The sequence below is a fragment of the Zeus faber genome (genome assembly GCF_960531495.2).
Source record: "Zeus faber genome assembly, chromosome: 5".
Classification (NCBI taxonomy): domain Eukaryota; kingdom Metazoa; phylum Chordata; class Actinopteri; order Zeiformes; family Zeidae; genus Zeus; species Zeus faber.
The window spans coordinates 36,803,790-36,821,289 of record NC_137192.1 but is presented as its reverse complement, the minus strand read 5'-3'; the positions used below and the strand labels follow the sequence as shown (position 1 = coordinate 36,821,289).

Sequence of the window (17,500 nt, the reverse complement as noted above, 5' to 3'; positions counted from 1 at the left end):
GTTAGGGTTAAGGTGGTGCTAGGGTTGGGGTGATGCTAGGGTGGTGTATATAATGTGTGAGGTGGTATTACTGCGTAATGGGGATGTCATATCAGTGCAGTGTCATTATTATTATTATTATTACATCACTGATTCATAGCATCTCACCTGTCTGTCTCTCCCTCTAACTGTCTGTCTCTCCCCTACTTGTCTGTCTCTCCCTCTACCTGTCTGTGTCTCCCCTACCTGTCGGTCTCTCCCTCTACCTGTCTGTCTCTCCCCTACCTGTCTGTCTCTCCCTCTACCTATCTGTCTCTCCCCTACCTGTCTGTCTCTCCAGTCCAGTCATCTGACAGGCTGTGAATACGTCGTCTCTGCTCTCTACTCCAGTTTGAGGAAAGGGTGTGCCAAGTACTGCAACTCCACCAAGCAGGTACTACTACCAATACTACTACTAAGCAGGTACTACTACTACAACTACTAGTACTGCTACCAAGCAGGTAGCAGTACTTGCGTATCCACAGTGTATTTATACTGTATAAATACAGTACATACTGTGTATACTGTATATATACAGTGTATATATACACAGTATATATACTGTGTATATATATGTGTATATGTATATACTGTATGTGTATATGTGGTGTATATATGTGTATGTGTATATGTGTGTATATATGTGTATATGTATATATGTATATATATGTGTGTATATGTGTGTATATATGTGTATATGTATATATGTATATATATATGTGTATATATGTGTATATGTGTGTATATATGTGTATATATATGTGTATATAAATGGGGATGGTATCTCAGGAGGTAGAGCTGGTCATCTAGTCATGTAAAGGTTGCTGGTTGGATCCCAGGCTCCTCCTGCTAGCATGCTGTAGTGTCCTTGAGCAAGACACTTAACCCCTCATTGCTCCTGATGGCTGCGTCCGTCGCTGTTTGAACAATTGTAAGTGGCTTTGGATAAAAGCCTCTGATCAATGAAATGTAATCTAATGTAATGTGTGTATGTGTATATGCATGTTTATGTATGTATATGTGTGTATATATGTGTATGTGTATATGTATATGTATGTATATATATATATATGTGTGTGTGTAGGTGGCTCAGTGTTGTCCTGGTTTCTTCGGTGCAGCTTGTAAACCTTGCGTTGGAGGTTTCCAAACACCGTGTTACATGAAGGGAACAGTGAGTGACATCCTGCACCTCCACCTCCACCTCCACCTCCACCTAACTGGAACCTTCAAAGTCAAAAGTCTCTCTCTCTCTCACTGCAGTGCATGGATGGTATCCGTGGTAACGGGTCGTGTGCCTGTCACTCAGGGTTTGAGGGCGTGGCCTGTCACATCTGCTCTGACCCTTCCAAGCATGGAGAGAACTGTCATGAAGGTACAGACAGACAGACAGACAGACAGACAGGACATAGTAGGACAATGATAATGTCTGTGTCTTTGAAGGAAGAACAACAATCACTGTGTGTGTGTGTGTGTGCAGAGTGCCGCTGTGTGCATGGTGTGTGTGACAACCGTCCTGGCAGTGCAGGTGTTTGCAGAGCAGGTTCCTGTTCTGATGGATTTTCAGGTGAATTTTGTGACCAGACGTTGGCTCCGTGCAACTCAGACGGTCTGAACCGCCACTGCCACCTGCAGGCGTACTGCCGCATGACAGGAGTACACACTACGTGAGTACTAGTACTACTAACGGCCCCGGTACTGCCGCATGACAGGAGTACACACTACGTGAGTACTAGTACTACTAACGGCCCCGGTACTGCCGCATGACAGGAGTACACACTACGTAGGTACTAGTACTTCTAACGGCAGCAGCTCCTCTATCGCTTTGTGGACCCTGACAGTGCCCCCTAGTGGCAGAATGACTGAAGACCTCCAGACACCTGGACCTGCACTGACGAATACGAATGCTAATGCTTATGCTAATGCTAATGCTAGTATAGAGTGTGACACAGATACTTGAGTACATTACAATGATGTAATGTACTCAAGTATCTGTCTGTCTGTCTGTAGGTGTGTCTGTAAAGACGGGTATGAAGGTGACGGTGTTTCCTGTTCTCTGGTGAACTATTGTCTGAAGAGCCACCGTGGAGGCTGTGACACCAACGTAAGACTCTCCCAGTGTCACCAGTACTGACCAGTTGTTGTGGGTACTGGGATATTCTGGGATGTAATCAGTCCATCTATCTGCCCCACCCCAGGCCCAGTGCCAGGCTCCGTCTCCAGGTCGGGTGGTGTGTGTGTGTAACGAGGGATGGACGGGTGACGGCCGAGTGTGTGTGGAGGTCAATGACTGTGATGGCAACAGGGCGGGTTGCAGCCCCCACGCACACTGCACCTCCACCGGGCCAGCGCAGGTAACACCGTCACTACACCCTGACCGTGTGTGTGTGTCACTGTGTGTGTGTCACTGTGTGTGTGTCACTGTGTGTGTGTTACTGTGTGTGTTACTGTGTGTGTGTCACTGTGTGTGTGTTACTGTGTGTGTTACTGTGTGTGTTACTGTGTGTGTGTTACTGTGTGTGTTACTGTGTGTGTGTTACTGTGTGTGTTACTGTGTGTGTGTGTGTTACTGTGTGTGTTACTGTGTGTGTTACTGTGTGTGTGTTACTGTGTGTGTTACTGTGTGTGTGTGTGTTACTGTGTGTGTTACTGTGTGTGTTACTGTGTGTGTGTTACTGTGTGTGTTACTGTGTGTGTTACTGTGTGTGTGTGTTACTGTGTGTGTTACTGTGTGTGTGTGTGTTATTGTGTGTGTTACTGTGTGTGTTACTGTGTGTGTGTTACTGTGTGTGTGTCACTGTGTGTGTGTTACTGTGTGTGTGTGTGTTACTGTGTGTGTTACTGTGTGTGTGTCACTGTGTGTGTGTTACTGTGTGTGTGTGTGTTACTGTGTGTGTGTCACTGTGTGTGTGTTACTGTGTGTTTTACTGTGTGTGTTACTGTGTGTGTGTTACTGTGTGTGTGTTACTGTGTGTGTGTCACTGTGTGTGTGTTACTGTGTGTGTTACTGTGTGTGTTACTGTGTGTGTGTCACTGTGTGTGTGTCACTGTGTGTGTGTTACTGTGTGTTTTACTGTGTGTGTTACTGTGTGTGTTACTGTGTGTGTGTCACTGTGTGTGTGTCACTGTGTGTGTGTTACTGTGTGTGTGTGTGTCACTGTGTGTGTCACTGTGTGTGTCACTGTGTGTGTGTCACTGTGTGTGTTACTGTGTGTGTGTGTGTTACTGTGTGTGTTACTGTGTGTGTGTCACTGTGTGTGTGTTACTGTGTGTGTGTTACTGTGTGTTATTGTGTGTGTGTTACTGTGTGTGTGTCACTGTGTGTGTTACTGTGTGTGTTACTGTGTGTGTGTCACTGTGTGTGTGTTACTGTGTGTGTGTTACTGTGTGTGTGTCACTGTGTGTGTGTGTTACTGTGTGTGTTACTGTGTGTGTTACTGTGTGTGTGTCACTGTGTGTGTGTCACTGTGTGTGTGTTACTGTGTGTGTGTGTGTGTGTGTGTGTGTGTGTGTCACTGTGTGTGTGTCACTGTGTGTGTGTTACTGTGTGTGTGTGTGTTACTGTGTGTGTTACTGTGTGTGTGTCACTGTGTGTGTGTCACTGTGTGTGTGTTACTGTGTGTGTGTGTGTGTGTGTGTGTCACTGTGTGTGTGTCACTGTGTGTGTGTTACTGTGTGTGTGTGTGTTACTGTGTGTGTTACTGTGTGTGTGTCACTGTGTGTGTGTCACTGTGTGTGTGTTACTGTGTGTGTGTGTGTTACTGTGTGTGTTACTGTGTGTGTGTCACTGTGTGTGTGTTACTGTGTGTGTGTGTGTGTGTTACTGTGTGTGTGTGTGTTACTGTGTGTGTGTGTGTGTTACTGTGTGTGTTATTGTGTGTGTGTTACTGTGTGTGTGTCACTGTGTGTGTGTCACTGTGTGTGTGTTACTGTGTGTGTGTGTGTCACTGTGTGTGTCACTGTGTGTGTGTCACTGTGTGTGTGTTACTGTGTGTGTGTTACTGTGTGTGTGTCACTCTGTGTGTGTGTGTGTGTGTGTGTGTGTGTGTGTGTGTGTGTGTGTGTGTGTGTGTGTGTGTGTGTGTGTGTGTGTGCGCAGAGTGAGTGCACGTGTAAATCAGGTTACTCTGGAGACGGAATCAACTGTGAGCTCATCAACCCCTGTTTGAAGGACAATGGAGGCTGCCACGCCCTGGTACACACACACACACACACACACACACACACTCCCTACACAGGAAGTGTACTGGCTCCCTACACAGGAAGTGTACTTGTGTTGTCCAGGCGCAGTGCAAGCTGAAAGAGGGCGGAGTCCACACCTGCACCTGTCCGGCCGACTTCAGTGGAGACGGCTCCATCTGCTACGGCAGCATCCAGGATGTACTTCCTGCTTCTATGTCATCGTTACCATAGAATATAAACACATTCACATCAGCACAGCGTCAGTGGAGCATTAGGAAGTCTCTTGTGTCCCTACGGGGCTTCCTTACTTTTTTCAACTCGTCGGCCATTTTTAACTTGGCTGAGTTCTGCATGTTTTAGATATACTGTAGTATATATGGTTATGGTACATAGTACTAGCTCATCTCACACCTGTGTGTGTGTGTCTGTGTGTGTCTGTGTGTGTGTGTGTGTGTGTGTGTGTGTGTGTATGTGTGTGTGTGTGTGTTTGTAGGAACTGGCATTGAACCCAAAACTTTACGCTTTCAATCATCTGCTCCAGGTGAGATGCCGAACCCATCCTACTGTCAGCTTCCTGTTCCAAACACACAAACAGGAAGCTGAGTTGCTTACTACCTGTTTTGTCTCCACCCCACAGAGGGACAGGAAGTCCCCGGAGTACCTGTCCTGGAACCTGACGGTGCTGGCCCCCTCCAATGAAGCGCTGTCCAACCTGACGCCCGTCCAGAACAGCTTCTGGACCAACAGACACCGGATCTCCCACTTCCTGCGGTCAGTCGACCAATCAGAGGAGAGCTAACAAACCCAACGAGCCAATCAGATCATCAGATATCTAATCTACATAACCACCATCACCAATAGAAACAAAACAATAACAAACCAACCCTTCAGTGTGAGGAGCCTGAGGCTTAAAATGGTGATTTTACGCTTCAGGAAAATCCCTCCTCCTCCTGGGAAACTGCAAAAGGAACCACCTCCACCTCAACCTCGAGGTCTGGCTTTCAGGCAGATGGCTGTGAGATAACAGAGCCGTCGTCACAGCAACATATATATATCATGATCTCTTTACAAAATAAATGAAGAGACATAACAGGAGGTGTTCCTTGTTTTATCCAAAGCTTTTCTTTTAAAACAGTGATGTCAGTAATAAAAAAACATATCAACAGGGTCCACGTCACGGCCAATCAGCGTCGATGTTTATTGAAAATAAGATGTTTTTTCACAAATGAACTTGACTGAAGTTCTGCAAAGGCACCTTCCAGAATCACAACAAACTTCCAGATTTAACAATGTAATGAGATCAAAGTTCAAATGGGAGACGTGTCGTTGTTCTGTCGGGAGTTTTCCACCGATAATAATAACAACTTCTTTTATGTTTGATAGTCTGTTGAAAACGTGCAAATATTTCAGGCATCGAACTCTTAACAGATTCCTTGTGATCACAGGAGAAAAATGCAAAAGCATGGAAGTACATGGAAGTACATGGAGGTACATGCAAGTACATGCAAGTACATGGAAGTACATTTTGCTGTGACGCACATCAGCTCAAGCCGATGCTTTGGCATCTTCTCTCAGCTGCAAGTTCATCAGCGTCTGGACTCAGGCTCCAAGCTGTGGAGGTTCTCAAGCTGTGGAAGGCATCCGTCACTGAGACTGCTCCTGTCTGATGTTCTGTTGGTGTTCATCACAGAGAAGACTTACCGGCAGGTACAATCTGTGCCACCAGAACTGCAGAGCCTGGGAGCAGCTTGATCGTTTCAGGGATGAAATGTGGGAGCTGTGCAGCGCCCACAGAGTCCTACTTCGCCTTCATTTGTCACTACGCTGGAGGTGGAGCAGCTCCATTTGGATGTTCATTGGTGCCTCTTCCACGTCAACTGCCAACGGATTACTGAGAAGTTCAAACGTAGTTTTCTGAGCTTCGAAGTCAGCAAATCACTGTGTGAACTGGGCACTAACGACGCTGGGCTCTGGTCTGGAGCGGCTGGGATCCGGTCTGGAGCGGCTGGGCTCTGGCCTGCATGTGTGTGGTCGCGCATCCCTCAAGCTGGAGGTTCAGCGCTTTGAGATGGTTCCTTATGTCGGCTCACAAAGCCACTGTTCGTCAGGGAGCTCTGCGGTGTCTTTCCCTCTGCTTTGCATAAACTGACAGATATCTTCATCCAACTCCAAATACCCGTTGAGCACTTTCCCTGGACATAGCCGGAGCACCTCTGTGTGATGGGGCACGTCAGCATCTCCTCCAGAAAAGCCTTCAACTGGCGGTGCTTTAAACCTTTGGCTCTAATAGAGTTAACAGCCTGCATCCCGGTGCTCATGACAGGTTCCACTTCTAGTGCTTTGCCGCTCCACCCTTTCTCCCGCACATCGCAGGCGCTGTGTCCGTTGTCGGTCCTTCCAGTTTGTCCCGAGGCAGCTTCGTTTAATTTACACAATTACATACTTCTTTAAATACGTCTTTTCCCGCGGCGATTTAATTCCCAAAAGTTCCTCTGTAGCTCAGGTCAGAGTGCGCTCGGCGGCTGAGGGTCGACGGCTGAGCGGCGTCTCATCCGCAGCGAGGGAACATGCAATGAAGCCTCTTCCTTGCTCCATCAGCTGCTTCTGTATATTGGGAGCGAGCCGACATCACCGGTCAGCAGTGGTGTTTCTGGTCAGGCTTTAGCCAGGACACTGGTCACACTCGGGTGGTGCCTGGCTGCACCAGCCTCCCTCGCTAGATAGCCTTGCGGGAGCATTTGGCTCCTTCTCCCCCGACAGAAGAAGGAGCTGCAGCGCCGGCCTCACCTCGAGATTTTGCTTTTTTGAACACGGCTGCTGTGGCACCAGACGTTTTTTGAACTCTTTTACCTCCCAGAGCCTCGGCCGAGTCCAGCTCCTCCTGCCGTCGTTGCTTTCATCGCGTCGTCTTACGTTTAATTCTTTAATTACGGCCACAACAGCACCGCACACAAGACAAGCAGGTTGAGCCTCATCTGTCCTGAAAGCCCCTCTTTTCAAAGTCCACCTGTTGTTTGGCCATGTTTTAGAGGTTGGAGTAGAGTTAGAGTAGAGTTAGAGTAGAGTTAGGGTTAGAGTTAGATAAGAGTTAGAGTAGAGTTAGAGTAGAGTTAGAGTAGAGTTAGAGTAGAGTTAGGGTTAGAGTTAGAGTAAAGTTAGATTAGAGTTAGAGTAGAGTTAGAGTAGAGTTAGGGTTAGAGTTAGAGTAAAGTTAGATTAGAGTTAGAGTAGAGTTAGAGTAGAGTTAGATTAGAGTTAGAGTAGAGTTAGGGTTAGAGTTAGAGTAGAGTTTGATTAGAGTTAGAGTAGAGTTAGAGTAGAGTTAGATTAGAGTTTGCTTAAAGTTGGCCTGAGGTGACAGGATGAGCATGAGACGGATGAGTTGATCAATAAAGGGGCAAAGCAGCTATTGCAGTGCAATCTGGGATTTGTAGTATTATGCTGTTTCTGTATGCGTCTATGCGTGAATGAGTGTATGCGTGTATGCGTGTATGCGTCTATGCGTGAATGAGTGTATGCGTGTATGCGTGTATGCGTGTATGAGTGTATGCGTGTATGCGTGTATGCATGTATGCGTCTATGCGTGTATGAGTGTATGCGTGTATGCGTGTATGAGTGTATGAGTGTATGCGTGTATGCGTGTATGCGTGTATGAGTGTATGCGTGTATCCGTGTATGCGTGTATGCGTGTATGCGTGTATGCGTCTATGCGTGTATGAGTGTATGCGTCTATGCGTGTATGAGTGTATGCGTGTATGCGTCTATGCGTGTATGCGTCTATGCGTGTATGAGTGTATGCGTGTATGCGTGTATGCGTGTATGCGTCTATGCGTGTATGAGTGTATGCGTGTATGCGTGTATGCGTCTATGCGTGTATGCGTCTATGCGTGTATGCGTCTATGCGTGTATGCGTCTATGCGTGTATGAGTGTATGCGTGTATGCGTGTATGCGTGTATGCGTGTATGCGTGTATGCGTGTATGCGTGTATGCGTGTATGCGTGGGCCAATTCTGATAGACATCAAATATTATCTCGTTGGCCGGCTACAGTTGTCCAGCGGCCAGGATGTGGCCTGCAGGCCTTGAGTTTGACATGTCTGATTTAAAACAATAGGAACAACGCAGGGTTCTGAGGGTCCATTTTCCAAGGATCAGGTCCACTGGGAGCGGATCCTCCCTCCTATTGGCTGTCGACCAACGCACAGTGCTGCTCATTTGCATAAAGTTGACAAAGTTGACAAGGTTGACAAAGTTGACCTGCTCAACTTTCCTTGTCGCTGTGAAGCTGTCAGCTCCTCGCTGGTGTCACTCCGCCCCCAGCAGCTCCGCCCCTTGTAGCTCCGCTCTTGCAGCTCCGCCCCCTGCAGACGGATGAAGCCACGCTCCGTTTGAAGCGCCTCGTGGCCGCAGAGCGACCGTACCGTCAGTGGAACTTATTTCGATGGAAGTGGAGACGAAACACTTGAAGTTCCCAGCTCTGAGTTCCACTGGAACGCAGCATCACACAAGTTGAACTCAGATCAATAAGTTTAACTGATCATTTCGACTAAACTACAAACTAAAACACAACTAAAACCACACTTCCTGTCTGATGTCCACTTCCTGTCTGACGCCCACTTCATGTCTAATGTCCACTTCCTGTCTGATGTCCACTTCCTGTCTGATGTCCACTTCCTGTCTGACGCCCACTTCATGTCTAATGTCCACTTCCTGTCTGATGTCCACTTCCTGTCTGATGTCCAATTCCTGTCTGACGCCCACTTCATGTCTAATGTCCACTTCCTGTCTGATGTCCACTTCCTGTCTGATGTCCACTTCCTGTCTGATGCCCAATTCCTGTCTGATGTCCACTTCCTGTCTGACGTCTACTTCCTGTCTGACGTCCACTTCCTGTCTGTGCTCCTCCAGTGCCCACCTCCTTCCAGGCGTGTTCTCTGTGGAGGATCTGGACGAACGGGCGGGCACCACCCTGCCCTCCCTGAGCCCCCCCACCACCTGGACGCTCAGAAACATCAGTGGGGTGAGAGACACCTCACCCCGTCACCACCTCACCCCGTCACCACCTCACCCTATCACCACCTCACCCCATCACCACCTCACCCCATCACCACCTCACCCCATCACCACCTCACCCCGTCACCACCTAACCCTGTCACCACCTCACCCCGTCACCCCATCACTAGCTGACCCCGTCACCACCTCACCCCGTCACCACATCACCACCTCACCCCGTCACCACCTCACCCCGTCACCCCGTCACTACCTGACCCCGTCACCACCTCACCGCGTCACCACCTCACCGCGTCACCACCTCACCTCGTCACCACCTCACCCTGCCACCACCTCACTCCGTCACCACCTCACCCCGTCACCCCGTCACCACCTCACCCCGTCACCCCGTCACCTCGTCACCCCGTCACCTCGTCACCACCTCACCTCGTCACCACCTCACCCCGTCACCACCTCCCCCCGTCACCCCGTCACTACCTGACCCCGTCAACACCTCACCTGGTCACCACCTTACCACCTCACCCCATCACCACCTCACCCCGTCACCCTGTCACTACCTCACCCCGTCACCACCTCACCTCGTCACCACCTCACCCTGCCACCCCGTCACCACCTCACCCCGTCACTACTTCCCTCCGTCACCACCTCAACCCGTCACCCCGTCACCATCTCACCCCGACACCCCGCACTACCTGACCCCGTCACCACCTGGCCCTGTCACCGCCTCACCCCGTCACCACCTCAACCCGTCACCCCGTCACTACCTGACCCCGTCACCACCTCACCTCGTCACCACCTCACCCCGTCACCACCTCAACCCGTCACCCCGTCACTACCTGACCCCGTCAACACCTCACCTGGTCACCACCTTACCACCTCACCCCATCACCACCTCACCCCGTCACCCTGTCACTACCTCACCCCGTCACCACCTCACCTCGTCACCACCTCACCCTGCCACCACCTTACCCCGTCACCACCTCAACCCGTCACCCCGTCACCACCTCACCCCGTCACTACTTCCCTCCGTCACCACCTCAACCCGTCACCCCGTCACCATCTCAACCCGACACCCCGCACTACCTGACCCCGTCACCACCTGGCCCTGTCACCGCCTCACCTCGTCACCACCTCACCCCGTCACCACCTCACCCTGTCACCCCGTCACCACCTCAACCCGTCACCCCGTCACCACCTCAACCCGTCACCCCGTCACCACCTCAACCCGTCACCCCGTCACCACCTCAACCTGTCACCCTTTCACTACCTGACCCCGTCACCACCTCACCTCGTCACCACCTCACCCCATCACAACGTCACCCTGTCACCCTGTCACCCCGTCACCACCTCAACCTGTCACCCTGTCACCCCGTCACCACCTCACCTCGTCACCACCTCAACCCATCACCACCTGACCCCGTCACTATCTCACCCCGTCACTCCGTCACTACCTGACCCCGTCACCACCGCACCTCGTCACCACCTCACCCCGCCACCACCTCACCCCGTCACCACCTCACCCTGCCAAAACCTCACCCCGTCACCAACTCACCCCGTCACCATTGCATCTATCTGACCCTATCTTAGATGATCCACGTTGGGAACGCCTCCATCCAGACCTCCAACCTGCCGGCCACCAACGGCTACATCCACATTGTGGACCAGGTGACGGAGTGATGGGTGGAGAGATGGAAAGAATGATGGAGTGCTTGAAGGAGCTAGCAAGTCAAGCGATAACACTGTCTGTCTGTTTCTCTGTCTGTCTGAACGCCTGTCTGGGTAATGTGAGACAGGTTCTGGCTCCGCCCCTCTCCGACCTCCCCCCAGATCCCCCTACCCTGATGGAGTTCCTCAGCTTGAACTCCAACTTTACTTTATTCAAACAACATATAGAGGTAGAACTGTCTGTCGGTCTGTCTGTACTCTCTGTGTACTGGGTGTACTGTGTACTGTACTCTGTGTACTGTGTGTACTGTGTACTGTACTCTGTGTACTGTGTGTACTTGCAGCTATACAACCTGTCGGTGGAGCTGTCGTCCCTCGATGTGTCTGTGCTGCTGCCGACAGATGAAGCCGTCAGTCGCTTCCTGAACCAATCCAACTCCACCGTGCTGGTAGGATGCTGCAAGGCATGCTGGGAGTCTGAGCAGTGCATGCTGGAACCTCTGCTGGACAACTGAGGAACTGCAGGGGAGACAGGACTCGAGGAGATGGAACTGTCCACACTGAATACCCCACTAACTGTCTGTCCACCTGTCTGTCTGTCTGTCTGTCTGTCTGTCTGTCTGTCTCTCTACCTGTCTGTCGTGCAGGATGTCTCCGTGGTGAAGTTCCACTTCCTGAACAAGGTTCTTCATCCTGTTGATGTGAGAGACGGACTCCTCAGAGAAACGTTGCTGGGAAGCGACTTCCAGCTGCAGTTCCACCTAAAGGACAACCAGGTATCACCTGGCAACCCAGCAATCAAAATACCTGGAACACTACTGAAATTCCTGGTTTCCAAAATACCTGGCAACCGAAATACCTGGAAACCAAAATACCTGGCAGGTGAAATATCTTGTAACCAAAATACCTGGCCACCGAAATACCTGGTAATCAGAATACCTGGCAACCTAAATACCTGGCAACCAAAATACCTGGCAACCAAAATACCTGGTAATCAGAATACCTGGCAACCTAAATACCTGGCAACCTAAATACCTGGCAACCGAAATACCTGGCAACCTAAATACCTGGCAACCTAAATACCTGGCAACCGAAATACCTCGGAACCAAAATACCTGGCAACCGAAATACCTGGCAACATAACTTGGTAACCTCTGACCTCAACAACCTCTCCTCCTCCTCCTCCTCTCTCCTCCTCTCCTGTCCTCTCCTCCTCTCTCCTCCTCTCCTCCTCCTCCTCCTCCTCCTCCTCTCCTGTCCTCTCCTCCTCTCTCCTCCTCTCCTCCTCCTCCTCCTCTCCTGTCCTCTCCTCCTCTCCTCCTCCTCCTCCTCCTCTCCTGTCCTCTCCTCTCCTCCTCCTCTCCTCCTCCTCTCTCCTCCTCCTCTCTCCTCCTCTCCTCCTCCACCTCCTCCTCCTCATCTCCTCACCACCACCTCTCTCCTCCTCTCCTCTTCCTCCACCTCCTCCTCCTCCACCACCTCCACCACCTCCTCCTCCTCTTCTCCTCCTCTCCAGACCTGGGTGGACAGTGCTCCTCTGGATGGGGGTTGGGTGGAGGTGGAGAACGGTGTGGTCATGGTTCTCCATCAGGTTCTCAGCGTCAGCAAGAACCGCTGCAGTCGCCAGGTCACCCTGCAGGTCGACGTAAGCATGACATCATCACACCATCTGACATCATCACACCATCTGACATCATCACACCATCTGACATTGTGTGTGTGTGTGTGTTTCTACAGGGAAGGTGTACTGACTGTAGTGGGAAACCTCGATGTCTTTACAACTACAAACCAGTAAGACAGACAGGCAGAGAGACAGCGTTTCCAGCGTGTTTCTACTGTTTCTATTTTGTTTCTACTGTGTTTCTAATGGTATCTACCATGTTTCTATCATGTTTCTACCGAGTTTCTTCTGTGGTTTTTACTGTGTTTCTTCCGTGCTTCTACCGTTATTAGTCTACTTTTTCTACCATGTTTTTCCATGTTTCTACTGTAGATTAGAAGCCAGTTTCTGGACAACATGGCGTCCAACTGTCGCTACAGGAAGCGTACGGGCTCTCGCAGGTTGGTCCCGGGATGTGTCATCAAGTGTCTCCGCATCACCACCGTATGGAAGCGTTCCATTTCTATTATATTTCCCTAATCTGCTCTAATCTGAACAACAACAACAATATCATCCAATGTATTAGAAACGTCACATTTTGGTTGGTAGTCGTTGTCACGAGAAGCTGTAAACGTTGTTCCCACAACGTCTTGATTCACAAAGGAGCAAAGTTTGGAAATAAAAACAAAAAGTTTTTCAAACACAAAAAAACTGATCAAACTAAATAATATATGCAACAATGTTTCTGATGCAATGGATGAAAACAAACACACGAAGAAACGGATCTAATAGCATCTCATTTTATTTTATCTGATGTCATCTGATGTCATCTGATGTCATCGGATCCAACCTAATCTGATCTCATTTTATCTAATCGAATCCAATCAGATTTGATCATCTAATATTATCTGATATCTGATCTGATTTCATCTCACTGTCACCAGGATCACGAGTGTTGCCGTGGTTACTACGGACATGAATGTTTCAAATGCCCCGGTGACATGGAGCGCTGGTGCTCCAACCATGGGGAGTGTCAGGACGGTAACCAAGGCAACGGGGAGTGTCGCTGTTACCAGGGTTTCCATGGCACCGCCTGTGAGGACTGTGAGCCGGGGGGCTACGGAAGCAATTGCTCATCAAGTACAGAAAAACTTAATTGAACTTGAACTTAACTTGACTTTAAATTAATTTGCAATTTAACCTAACTTTAACTTAACTTTTACTTTCCCTTAACTTTACTTCAACTTAACTTAATTTTTACTTTATTCATTTTTATATTTTTTTATTATTATTTATTTTTCCCCATGCTGTCATCATACTGGACGTACTACACGGAGTACTTGCTGCGTTGCATGTAGGACAGAATGAGTTGAACTTGTCAAGCTGCAATGAAACTCTTTATTCATCTTTAATCATCAACAACTGCTGCAACAACTCTGTTCTGTGAGGAGCAGAGCACACAAGCAGCAGCAGCCCCTCTGTGGACGACTATTATCATGTTTGGCTCTAGAAACAACTCTTCACTACTGCAAGAGGAGAAGATTCACCACAGTGAGGGAAATAAACACAGAACCAAACAACATTTACACTAAAACATAAACATCGGACGACAACATGTTTTAAAAACAGTGAATTAAGTCCAAGAAAACTAGACGGGTGCACACATACGACCCACCCCCAAGTGCAGGCACAAGACGCAGCTGCAGGCAGAGAACACAGGCCGTGGGTGCCAGGCCCGGATCCAGGCCCCAGACCGACACCCCGTCCGAACCGCCCGCCGCACAGGTGAGCCGGCGGGGCCCCCATGCCCACCCACGGCCCGCACAAGGGCGAGACCCGCCCAACCACAGCCGACAGGATGCCCCAGCGTCGCAGAGTGTAGTCAACACGGGGCACCTGGATGTTAGCGCCCCCTGCCGATGGCAGCAGGCCACCAGATATATGGGCCCTCAACCACCCCCGGCACCCGGTGCACCTGCCGCAGAGAAGCTGTGCAGTGGGAGCAAAGGCCAACAGCCGCCCCCCACACTGGCCCCCACACCCACAACAGCAAGCAGCCCCCCCAGGGGCTCCGAAAAGCACCAGGCAGTGCTCTGCCCAGCCCCGCCAGGTCGCAGCACACCTTAAGCCACCAGGCGCAAGCTGACCCACCAGCGACCCGCCACCCCGGAAGACCCCAGTGCTCAATGTGTGCTCAATGTGTGCTGTTGACAATTGCAGTTAAATTTGCGTGGTGTGGGGGTGTGAGTCCTTCAGGCAAGTCGAACCTGAATCACTCGCACCCCTCCTGCACCGCAGACCCTGGTCTGGTGGAGTGTTGTTTGGAGTAGGATTGGTGTGCCAGTGTATGTGTTCTAAGCTAATATGAGTGGGATTCAAATTTCGGGATAGACGAGAAGCACGCTGGGGCAGAAGCGTGACAGGTAAGATGGCAGCCGCCCGCTGCATCCCCACCCACATAGCCTGCACCCCACCCATCCCACAAGCCCTCGGCCTATTTTGTGGTGTATGTACTGAGTTTTGGCACCGGGAGAGCTAGGTGAAGCGCAACCAGATCGATGCAGTGGCGCAGCAGGCCAGGAAGCGACCACATGGACCCCCCCTTCCCGGACCCGACCGCATGCATGCATGCCTAGCATGCCCACCTCACGTACCTGGTGGCACCCAACCTACAGCGACCAACAACGGGCACAGAGCAGCCCTCCATGTGCCTCCACCATGCCAGGCAGCTCCACGCCCCCATCAGGCCCCTGGTCAGCCCCTGGTGGCTGAGCATGCGGACCACAGAACAGAGGGCGGCAGACGCCCCAAAGAAAGAGAGAGAGAGAGAGAGAGAGCACTAGAGGACAGGTACCCTGGCAGCCTGGTGTGACGACAGGAGACCACCCCCCACAGAAGGAGGCCACATGGTTAGCCCCGCGCCGGGCACAACCAGCCAGGTTCAGGATCCCGGCGACCCCAGCGGCATGCCGACCCGCTGACCACGGGGCCGCGACCCGAACCCGCGACCCACACCCCCGCCCCAACCCAAGCCCCAAACCCGCAACCATGCCCCAAACCAACACACTGAAGCCAGCTGCAGGTACTCCCCAGGAACACGACCTCCCCCGGAGACAGGCCAGCTCAACTCAGAAAAAGGAGTGAGCGCCACCACCCGGCCCTACTAACAACCTTGTGGGGCTCCGGTACCCCCAGGACCACAAGCCTACACACCACAGACGTCCCCAGAGCCACCCGGGCACCCCCCCAACCACAGAGGACCGCCACATGCCCCAAAACACCACGACATTGCCCTGACTTAGGAAGACTCAAGTATTAAATGATGGAGTTATGTCAGTGATAAAAGTAGACACTATTTAAATTTTATTAAATGAATCAATCTTGTTTTTTGGTATTGCCCATAGTTTTTCCATTGATATGTATTCTATTTATAAATCTAAGCATTGGGATGTGGTGATATTTTCTCTATTTTTCCAATTGAGTAATATTATTTTCTTGGCAATTGTTAAGGACATCAAATGTGTTGATGGTGTTTCAGTGGTGGGTCAACTGAGGAGACTGGAATGCTGTGACCCAGAAGGGTTGATATCTTCTTGGTTATGTTGTCCAGAATGCTAGGATAGGTGGGCGGAGCCAGAAGGCATGAAAGTAGTCATCTCTGCTATCAAGGGAACAGGGAGAGCAAACGTCTTCATCCACAAAACCCATTTTGAACATGTTGCGTCATATGAGCTCTGTGCAGAATCGTATATTGGATGAGTTGCATTTTGGAGTTGCGGGTCATAGAAAAGGTGTTGTTGCAAATAAGCTTCCACAGGTTGATATTGGTGGGAACAGCAAGGTCTCTTTCACATTCCATGGTAGGTAAAGATAAAGTGTCATCAGGAGGTTGTAGGATGTTGTTCGTCAATTTAACTAACTTTTAGAAACTGCTGTGGTTGAAGGAATTGAAGGAAGCCGTGGCCACTGATATTATACCTTTGGATTGAGGTTGGGAAGGACATCAGTGAATTGTTTTCAAAAATGTTTTCCAGATGAGTCATTCCTTGTCTTTTCCAAGACCTGAAGATTATTTGTCTGTTTTTAACCAGAAAATCTGGGTTGTGCCCGATTGGAGTAAATTTGTTTGCAGTTAGAGTGTGACCACTGGGTTTGAGGAAGCTCCACCAGGCTGACAGAGTGGTCGTGATGAATGGGTTTTTAAAGCATTCATGTTTCCTTATTGATTGATTGAGTGAGGAATGATAGATCACATATTGATAACTCCTGATATTCTGTTTGTTCAATGTCTCTCCATCCATGACCCAGTTGTTGCTCTGGTTGTAACCATTGAGTTATAATTGAAGATGGTTTGCTAGATAGAAGTATCTCAAGCTTGGGGCTGCTAGGCCTCCACAGTCTTTGTTTTTCTGTAGTGTTGCTAGTTTAATTCTTCGTTTTTTGTATTTTCAATAAAATGTATTGACTATTGAGTCTAGAGTATTAAACCAATGTACTGTTGGTTGCAATGGGGTAATTGAAAATATATTGTTTATTTTTGGAAGTATATTCATTTTCACTGCTGCTCCCTACCAATTAGTGAGATGGGTAAGTTGTTCCATTGAATGAGGTCTTCTTCAATGGATTTGAGCAATGGAGGTAAAGTTAAGGGTAAACAAATCTGACAGATGAAGTGTAACCATTGGTGATGACAGGACCAAATGGGGAGTTGAACAGGATTGCGATCCATTGAATGAGTGACTCTCCAAATCCAAATTTGTTGAGGATTGAAACGAGATTTGTCCAATTTATTCTGTCAAATGCTTTTTGCATCTGAAGAAGTAATAACAGTATTTTAGTTGTTCCTTTGAGATATGCTAATCAGACTGAATAAACGGTGCATGTTGCTGGATGAGTGTCTGCCTTTGACAAAGCCTGTTTGGTCTGGGTGAACTATGAATGGAATTACTTTTTTAATTCTGTTGGTTAGTGTTTTACGAATCATCTTTAAATCACAATCACCAATATAACTTGGGTTTGAGCAAAAGCG

The 17,500-nt window shown here is 49.5% G+C and overlaps 1 protein-coding gene across 3 annotated transcripts in view; it reads left to right on the top strand.

The window, feature by feature from the left end:
* The window catches only part of stab1 (stabilin 1), a 95,890-nt gene that overhangs the window by 16,223 nt on the left and 62,167 nt on the right, over window positions 1–17,500 (top strand). For all 3 annotated transcript variants that reach the window (XR_013844176.1, XM_080001370.1, XM_080001369.1), the window contains exons 20-38: window positions 320–412; window positions 1,103–1,189; window positions 1,279–1,390; window positions 1,496–1,682; window positions 2,026–2,119; window positions 2,214–2,369; window positions 4,115–4,210; window positions 4,300–4,395; window positions 4,691–4,738; window positions 4,835–4,968; window positions 9,105–9,216; window positions 10,794–10,871; window positions 11,000–11,101; window positions 11,216–11,320; window positions 11,519–11,647; window positions 12,388–12,516; window positions 12,609–12,662; window positions 12,865–12,975; window positions 13,416–13,611. Coding sequence is in view for 2 of the 3 variants with exons in the window: in XM_080001370.1 (XP_079857496.1) it covers window positions 320–412; window positions 1,103–1,189; window positions 1,279–1,390; window positions 1,496–1,682; window positions 2,026–2,119; window positions 2,214–2,369; window positions 4,115–4,210; window positions 4,300–4,395; window positions 4,691–4,738; window positions 4,835–4,968; window positions 9,105–9,216; window positions 10,794–10,871; window positions 11,000–11,101; window positions 11,216–11,320; window positions 11,519–11,647; window positions 12,388–12,516; window positions 12,609–12,662; window positions 12,865–12,975; window positions 13,416–13,611 (2,119 nt within the window). In the remaining variant the exon portion in view is untranslated. The remainder of the gene's footprint in view (window positions 1–319; window positions 413–1,102; window positions 1,190–1,278; window positions 1,391–1,495; window positions 1,683–2,025; window positions 2,120–2,213; window positions 2,370–4,114; window positions 4,211–4,299; window positions 4,396–4,690; window positions 4,739–4,834; window positions 4,969–9,104; window positions 9,217–10,793; window positions 10,872–10,999; window positions 11,102–11,215; window positions 11,321–11,518; window positions 11,648–12,387; window positions 12,517–12,608; window positions 12,663–12,864; window positions 12,976–13,415; window positions 13,612–17,500) is intronic.